The 8,899-nt window shown below is 38.9% G+C and overlaps 1 protein-coding gene across 2 annotated transcripts in view; it reads left to right on the forward strand.

Annotated features, from left to right (window-relative positions):
- Positions 1–8,164, forward strand: part of LOC124722982 (dehydrogenase/reductase SDR family member 7) — a 182,154-nt gene extending 173,990 nt beyond the window's left edge. For both annotated transcript variants that reach the window (XM_047248151.1, XM_047248152.1), the window contains exons 7-8: positions 7,241–7,404; positions 7,485–8,164. In XM_047248151.1, coding sequence (XP_047104107.1) covers positions 7,241–7,404; positions 7,485–7,557 — 237 coding nt within the window. In that variant the 3' untranslated portion in view covers positions 7,558–8,164. The remainder of the gene's footprint in view (positions 1–7,240; positions 7,405–7,484) is intronic.
- The last annotated feature ends 735 nt before the right edge of the window (positions 8,165–8,899 follow it).

Below are 8,899 nucleotides of genomic sequence, written 5' to 3' on the forward strand. Positions count from 1 at the left end.
GACAGTAATAAATGAATCACTAACACTGCAACCCCTCAATAAACTAATGGAGTGGTTAGGATTCTTTATTAAAATATATGTCTTGACAATCTCCAATGCAAGTAATCACACTTGATAACTAGTTTTAGTCGCATGTGATGGTCATTGTCAGATCTAAAAATACAATAAATTAATATCTTAATAAATAACTGTATCTGTAGGTTACATGGGCTGAAAATATTTAAAATTTAAAATTCTTAAAATTTTACCTGATTAATCATGAGTTGTGAAGAGTCAAAACTCTTTAATAAGTACATAATCAAAGATATAAAACAAAGGTAACAGCACAGTAGTACACTTGTTACAAAAATCCATGGCATCTAACATTTTACTAAACCCACTAACAATCTTAGAGACCCATGTATGTTGTGGATCAGTTTGGGAGGAAAGAAGGTGAAACGGGGAGAAGAAAAGTACTGATATTGTATGGTGTTAAAATATAACAAAGAACTGTCTAAAAGGTGTAATACAATTATTTGGTTTAAATAAGAAACAATTTAGATAATGCACCTGACATTAATATCTGAAACATCTTGTTAAAATTTATAATTTAAATGAAAACATTGATCTAAAATACTGTGTGCACTCAACTTTCACCTGAGTGTGTCAGGTGTGTTATGCTTGTGTGCACTGGCTCAGTTTGCCTGCAGCCATGCTGCCACTCAGCCACACTCTCAGCGAGTGTGGCAAACTGCCAAGGTGTTCTGCTTAGTGGGGCTGTAGCAAAGCAGAAGAGTTCCTGCAGACTGGGGCACCTGAGTACATCATCAAAATTCCTGAAGTACACTGTATTTTTGAAGTCACAGTGGAGACTGATTATTTTATCTGTTTCTTTCAGGTGATGTCCATATATTTCAAGAGGGCAGGTACTATTACGATAAAAGAGGAACATGACCACAATTACTATCTTCATACATTTTTATAGACTATAGAGGAAAGGTACCAAATACAGTAGCACAAGTTTCAAAAAAATTTGAAACTCTTCTTTTTCAGCTAAAACATGATACAGTTAAATTAATTTGTAACTTTAGTGCTGTTGGTTTATATAAAATTAAGTGCAATGACTTTCATAAAAATATATAGATCAGACTGGTAGAACTTTTGACACCCAATTTAAAGAACACACTGTGCTATAAAATAATAAGACAGCATTTAGGGATGACCTAACTTGAACAAAATGCTTAGTAGGAACAATAGAGACTCATCTTCAAATTTTACACATGGCTGTTAACGAATACCTTTTGAAGTTGTTGGTAGAACATAAAACATATGGACATTACCTGAAACAACCAGATAAAATACTCAGTCTACAGTGTTACTTCAAGAATTCAGTGTGTTTCAACAAATTTCAGATGGTCCAGTGAGCAGCTACTATCCAGCTTTGCTACAGCCCCATTCAACAGAAAAACATCTTAGCAGCTCAGCATACTTGCTGGCAGCATGGCTGAGGGGTAGTGTGGCTGCAGGCAAACTGAGCCCACTGTACACAATCATAATACATTTCAGACACGCCGTAGTGCAAGCGGTGTACACTCATTGTTTTAGTTCAACATTTTAATTTATTTATAATTATTTTCAAAATTTTAACAAAATGTTTCGTGTATTCATGTTAGGTGCAATATTTTAATTGCTTCTTAGTTTTAAATTAATTGTATTACGACAGTTAGACAGTTCTTTGTTAAATTTTAACACTGCACAATATCAGTATTTTCCCTCTGCTTCTCCCAGCTATCTCCCTCCCCTACCCATCATCCATGATACATGGGTCTGTATGGTTAGTGTGTTTAGTAAAGTGCTAGATGCCATGGAATGTTCTCACAAGCATACTATTGTTCTGTTACCTTTGTGTCACAGCTTTTAAAGAATTCTGACTTTTCAGAACTCTTGATTAAACAAATACAGTCTTAGGAATTTCAAATATTGTGAATCTATGTTATCTGCTTATTCAAGTACAATTTTAAATGTTTTCAATAAATATTTTCACAGAAATAGTTCTTTATTCATGTTGTAACGTATTTTTATTTTTAGATGATCATTACATGTGATTGAATCTAGTGTGACTATTTGCAATTGAGATTGTGAGAATAAATATTAAAAGAAATTGAAGAGTTGCAGAATCTCTCATGACAATATGTTATCCATTGTGATGATTATTTATTCAGTTTTGATTCTGGGACAAAATATATAACAAATTATGTAACTTATACAATAACATAGAATATTCTTGTGTGAAATATGTAAAATTCACTATGAGGCATTCTACACTTGTTATTGTAATACTAACTGCTAACTTATCAAATTATATTGGCCAGGGTATGCGGAAGTGTATGCCACATGGCAGTATGACACAAGCCACAAGATGAAAGACCTTTATCTAATTTGCACCTTTTTACAAATAAAAGAGCAAAGGCCTTATTTTGCATATTTAAAAAAATCCATAGTATCATAATTTCATTAACAAGCTATGCCAATAATTCAGACCTCTGAATATGTTCTAAAATTGCACAACAGACAAAGTCAGCGATAGTGATCAGTAGTTTGTGATTCACTTATACTACCTTTCCTGTAGGCAGATATGACATGTGCTCTATTCCAACCATTGTGCACAGGATTTTGTTTCAGGGATCTACGGTACATTATGCTTAAAGAGTGGCTAACTAAGCTGCAAATCTCTCTTAGGCTCCAGCCTGATTTTATTGCAGCTCTACACATCTTTATTACCACAGTAGGACTGAAACAATTGTTATTGCTAGTCCCTGCAATAGTGTCTATTCATCATCTAATTTTTCCTGAATAGTCTCTGTACTAGTGCATGAAAGTATGCTTTCTTGTGCATGGATGCATGACACAATTCATTATGTATCTGGGAATCAGTTGTGGTTGCCCCCCCCCCCCCCCCCCACACACACACACACACACACACAACAGCTGTGTTGTCCACCTGTATTTTCTGGGTTAGTGTCTACAAAGCTTATTGAATTACAAACTTCATTTTATTTCATGAAGTCGATTCTATGATGGAAACTTTTTAACTGAGCATGTGTGATGCCTGTTTGTGATGTGTACTGTCTAAGAAGATATGGGTATAATCCACATATCTGTTGTAGTACTTCAGTCTACCAGTGGTCTGCTTGAACTGTGTAAAGAAATTTCATTCTAAAGTAGTAATAAATATATCTGCTAGGTTGTTTGCTAGGCAACAACTCATTGCCATCCATCTTTCTGCATGTCTGTATCCTCTCTAGAGCTGAAAGAATTAAAAGACTTATGAGTTTAAGCAGATCAGTGATACTATTAATTTTCGTATAATTTTTCAAGTTATGTTCTGTAATATTGATGGTCTAAGTGACTGGCACATTTGGATAAAGATTAGTAATTTCAAAAGATATAAACATTTGTATAAAGACTGGTAACGTCAAAAGATACAATGCTCTCATTGTTAGAAAATACTTGTTGGCCAATATTAATATCGTAAGGCAATTGGCAAAAATATTGTCATTTCATAAATACAATGTGACTGAGTTCTGAGTTCTAATGAAGTAAAAGGTGGTAGTAAAACTCCTCCTTTACTTTAGGTAACCTGGTACATCAACATATACTATCTGATCAAAAGTATGTGGACATCTGAAACTTCCTGGCAGGTTAAAACTGTGTGCTGGACCGAGACTCGAACTCGAGACCTTTGCCTTTCGCAGGCAAGTGCTCTACCAGCAGAGCTACCCAAGCACAACTCATGGCCCGTCCTCACAGCTTTACTTCTGCCAGTACCTCATCTCCTACCATCCAAACTTTACAGAAGCTCTCCTGCAAATCGTGTAGAACTAGCACTCCTGGAAGATAGGATATTGCAGAAACATGGCTTAGCCACAGCCTGGGAATCTTTCCAGAATGAAGATTTTCACTCTACAGCAGAGTGTGCACTGATATGAAACTTCCTGGCAGATTAAAACTGTGTGTGTAGAGCTCTTTCCCGCGAAAGGCAAAAGTCCAGAGATCGAGTCTTGGTCCAGTACACAGTTTTACTCTGCCAGGAAGTTTCATATCAGCACACACTCCACTGCAGAGTGAAAATTTCATTAATTATGTTGACATCCATGAGGAAAACCATGATACCATGACACCTCCTTCTTAGTGCTGCACCTCTTGGCACTACACATGATGGCAGGTAACATTCTCCTGGAATTTGCAAAACTGAAATTATTCCATTGGATTTCTACAGAGTTTAGTGTGCTTCATCACTCCAAATCACCCCTTTACATTCATACACTGTCCATTGGCATCACTCTTTACACCCCCTGAAGTGTTACCTAGCATTGACAACAGAAATGTTTGGTTTATGAGGAGCTGCTCAACTGTTATACTGTGTTTTTTTAAGTCCCTACACACATCTTTGCACTTGCTGAACTTTGGAACTCATGAATGATTCCTTCCACTGATTACAGGCAAATTTTCTTACAGCCATCCTCTGTGATGTTTGGCAATCCCTGTCTGTCAGTTCATGGGGTCTGCCAGGTGTTGGATTAGCTGTGGTTGTTTCTTCACATTTCCACTTTTCAGTCACACCACCAACAGTGGACTTGGAAGGATTGAAATGTCACTGACGGATTTGTTAATCACTTGACATCCAATGACTAGTCCATGTTCGAAGCCACTGAGCTCTCCTTTCGGATCTGTTCTGCTGTTACTGTTTCTCTACTGACAATGCAATGTTCCATGCCTCCTTTTATACTGTTGAGTCCACCTCTCGTAACATCTACTGGTCAATGCCACATTACGTAGGACTGTTCAGATATGTTTGATCAGACGTACCTCTTTACTACACATTGCCTGACAAAAAAACTGAAGCATGCAGAAGGGGAGTTGGAAATAAATGAAGCTTCGTGGGTTGAGATGGTATGTGATGTTATTTCTATGATTACAGAATCTAGTCAGATTTACCAAGAATTTGGCAGTATGAGCCCATTTATCACTATGCCATTTAACCCCATCTTGCACTGATTCAGTAGGGAAAGGGGTCATAAAACTGTGACATCTGCAACAATCTGACACCTTAGGTTCACTGTCATCTATACAGTCCTGTTTTGGCTCCATCCTAGTTTCATTTGTTCCCAAAACTTAAGGAACACCTTTAAGGACTTCACTTTGGTAGTGATGGAGCAGTGCTAGCAGAGGTGAGGTTGTGGCTTTGTCAATGAAGTCAAATGTTCTGGAGATGAAGAATAAAGATGCAGAAAGATGATAACATTTGTTTTATTTAACAAGCTTTAAGAGTTTTTGCATAAATACACTCCTGGAAATGGAAAAAAGAACACATTGACACCGGTGTGTCAGACCCACCATACTTGCTCCGGACACTGCAAGAGGGCTGTACAAGCAATGATCACACGCACGGCACAGCGGACACACCAGGAACCGCGGTGTTGGCCGTCGAATGGCGCTAGCTGCGCAGCATTTGTGCACCGCCGCCGTCAGTGTCAGCCAGTTTGCCGTGGCATACGGAGCTCCATCGCAGTCTTTAACACTGGTAGCATGCCGCGACAGCGTGGACGTGAACCGTATGTGCAGTTGATGGACTTTGAGCGAGGGCATATAGTGGGCATGCGGGAGGCCAGGTGGACGTACCGCCGAATTGCTCAACACGTGGGGCGTGAGGTCTCCACAGTACATCGATGTTGTCGCCAGTGGTCGGCGGAAGGTGCACGTGCCCGTCGACCTGGGACCGGACCGCAGTGACGCACGGATGCACACCAAGACCGTAGGATCCTACGCAGTGCCGTAGGGGACCGTACCGCCACTTCCCAGCAAATTAGGGACACTGTTGCTCCTGGGGTATCGGCGAGGACCATTCGCAACCGTCTCCATGAAGCTGGGCTACGGTCCCGCACACCGTTAGACCGTCTTCCGCTCACGCCCCAACGTCGTGCAGCCCGCCTCCAGTGGTGTCGCGACAGGCGTGAATGGAGGGACGAATGGAGACGTGTCGTCTTCAGCGATGAGAGTCGCTTCTGCCTTGGTGCCAATGATGGTCATATGCGTGTTTGGCGCCGTGCAGGTGAGCGCCACAGTCAGGACTGCATACGACCGAGGCACACAGGGCCAACACCTGGCATCATGGTGTGGGGAGCGATCTCCTACACTGGCCGTACACCACTGGTGATCGTCGAGGGGACACTGAATAGTGCACGGTACATCCAAACCGTCATCGAACCCATCGTTCTACCATTCCTAGACCGGCAAGGGAACTTGCTGTTCCAACAGGACAATGCACGTCCGCATGTATCCCGTGCCACCCAACGTGCTCTAGAAGGTGTAAGTCAACTACCCTGGCCAGCAAGATCTCCGGATCTGTCCCCCATTGAGCATGTTTGGGACTGGATGAAGCGTCGTCTCACGCGGTCTGCACGTCCAGCACGAACGCTGGTCCAACTGAGGCGCCAGGTGGAAATGGCATGGCAAGCCGTTCCACAGGACTACATCCAGCATCTCTACGATCGTCTCCATGGGAGAATAACAGCCTGCATTGCTGCGAAAGGTGGATATACACTGTACTAGTGCCGACATTGTGCATGCTCTGTTGCCTGTGTCTATGTGCCTGTGGTTCTGTCAGTGTGATCATGTGATGTATCTGACCCCAGGAATGTGTCAATAAAGTTTCCCCTTCCTGGTACAATGAATTCATGGTGTTCTTATTTCAATTTCCAGGAGTGTATTTTGGGTGCATTACTTTTCAGCACACCCTAATAAGATATAAATATTATAAAAAATCATATTTTGTGTAAATTTGTATTAAATAATAAAATGAAATAAAAGTGGTATTTATGTCAAGAATGACAGCAAAGCAAGTGGAGCTATTGCACTTGACTAAGTTTCATCATCCCATCCACTGTTGCCACTCTATTTTCCCCTGACCTTATTTCCACAAAAAACTGATTGCTCTGTCTGTTTTCTTGCTGTACATTTCCCCATTCGTATCCAGTTTAAAGAGTTTGTGTGTCAATACAATACACACTCCACTTGCTCACACCATAATCTGAGAGGTACATGACATACATCACAATTTCAGTCCATTAGGAACTGCAATTTGGTCATGTTACAATGGTGTTGTTACTACTGCTTTCTGGAGAAGTATATTGTGACTGTAGCATAAGGCATTCTAGTATTCATCATGCATTATACTCAAAATTTTCAAAATGTTTCACAGAAATTCAACAAGGCAGTAAGCAAGGATGATAAACGTATGACAACAGAACGCTGTGCTCATCTTTGTGCTGTTGCTCTTGCCAATAAACAGTGTGAGGCATGGATGGGTATATTTCCAATCATACCTCTACTCTATCTGTTGTATTTTCCCAATGTGGGGAAGTTGTAAGTATTTGTGCATCAAGTATCAAATTAAGTACATTTCCTTCTATAGCAATATAATCAACTGCTGACGTTATTTTCAGTGTTTGGAGGCGCCTTGGACCAAAGTGGCTGTTAAAATTGAGAGACAGCAAAGAGTCAATTAAAACAGAATAGTGTTGGGGACAAAGTAACTACAGTAGAGAAATATTTTTAGGGCCTGTAAACAAGAGAAAAATAATGTAACTAAGTAAAAAGGCATAATTGTATTTTGTGTAATAATCAGGAAGACAATATATTATGCATTATATTGTCCTGAAAGCAAATAATGGAAGGAGTTAAGGTAACCATTATCTTTTTTGTTTGCCAATTTATTACGTATTGTTTATTATGACTTGTGTCTACCTCACTGCTCCTTTTTTCAGTATATACCATTTTATTGCAATTAGAGTGTCTGAATATAGTTACAACTGTAACAATATTTAAAGGTAATCAAGACTTGTCCCACCCATGAATGGATAAGATATTATGCAGTTACTACTCTCAGATGGAAAAGCTTGTAATGTTGTACAGTCAATGAAAATTTTATAAAGTTAGAAGAAATGTGACAAACCAAAACTTATGGGTTATTTGTAAAGGTCATTGTACAAACACCAATTTGTGTCTTGCAGGCCCATATTTAACATATCATATTTTTAATAAGTCCTACTTTTTATTATATTTACTTCAGTGTCTGTATTGCTGGACATTTAATAAAGATAAATTATGGGTCAGTAACCATTAAGTTCCACGTGTGAAACTCTACACAAGATAATAAATATAGGAGTAACACAAATCCTTTCATAAATTGTGTGGAGACTGGAGCAGAGATATGTATTTGAGTTTTGTTAATCTTTGCTTTATGTATAAAACCTTGATTTTTGAAAGCAGATTTAGTGTAATGCTATTAATTTTCTTCATCATAGCTTATTTGATTTTTAAAATTTTTTTAAATTTATATTTTACCTTTAGAAAAACAAAAACAGTTGTGTTTTACTTTATTTTAGTTCAAAAGTAAGGGCTTGAACAACATTAATATTTACTTAACTGTGTTGATTTGATAACAATACAGCAGAAACTTAAATAGCATACTAGATACAAATGGATGGATAAGGTACTTACACTGTAACAAACTGAAACATAAATCGTAAAAATCTTAATGAGGAAGTCAAGCAACAAACTTACGTACAAATCATGCACCACTCTCACAAGGAAAGTGTCCAATCTGACATGTTGAAGCCATGTCTTGAAATTTTTTATATGGGAAGAATGTCAAAATTTTAGCTGCTAAGACTCAGTGCAAGTTTTTTTTTAAAAACCGCTAAAAATTGCCAGATTCATAGCTCACAGGTGGCTGGAAGAATGTATACACCTGCTGTAGCTGTGTGGCAGACAGTGCACGTGCAACAAGGTTAACAGAAAATCAGTTAGCAGGTAACATGGCACAATGCAATCGTAATTTGTAAAGTGAATTTCAGTT

Source organism: Schistocerca piceifrons, chromosome X (genome assembly GCF_021461385.2).
Source record: "Schistocerca piceifrons isolate TAMUIC-IGC-003096 chromosome X, iqSchPice1.1, whole genome shotgun sequence".
NCBI classification, from domain to species: Eukaryota; Metazoa; Arthropoda; class Insecta; order Orthoptera; family Acrididae; genus Schistocerca; species Schistocerca piceifrons.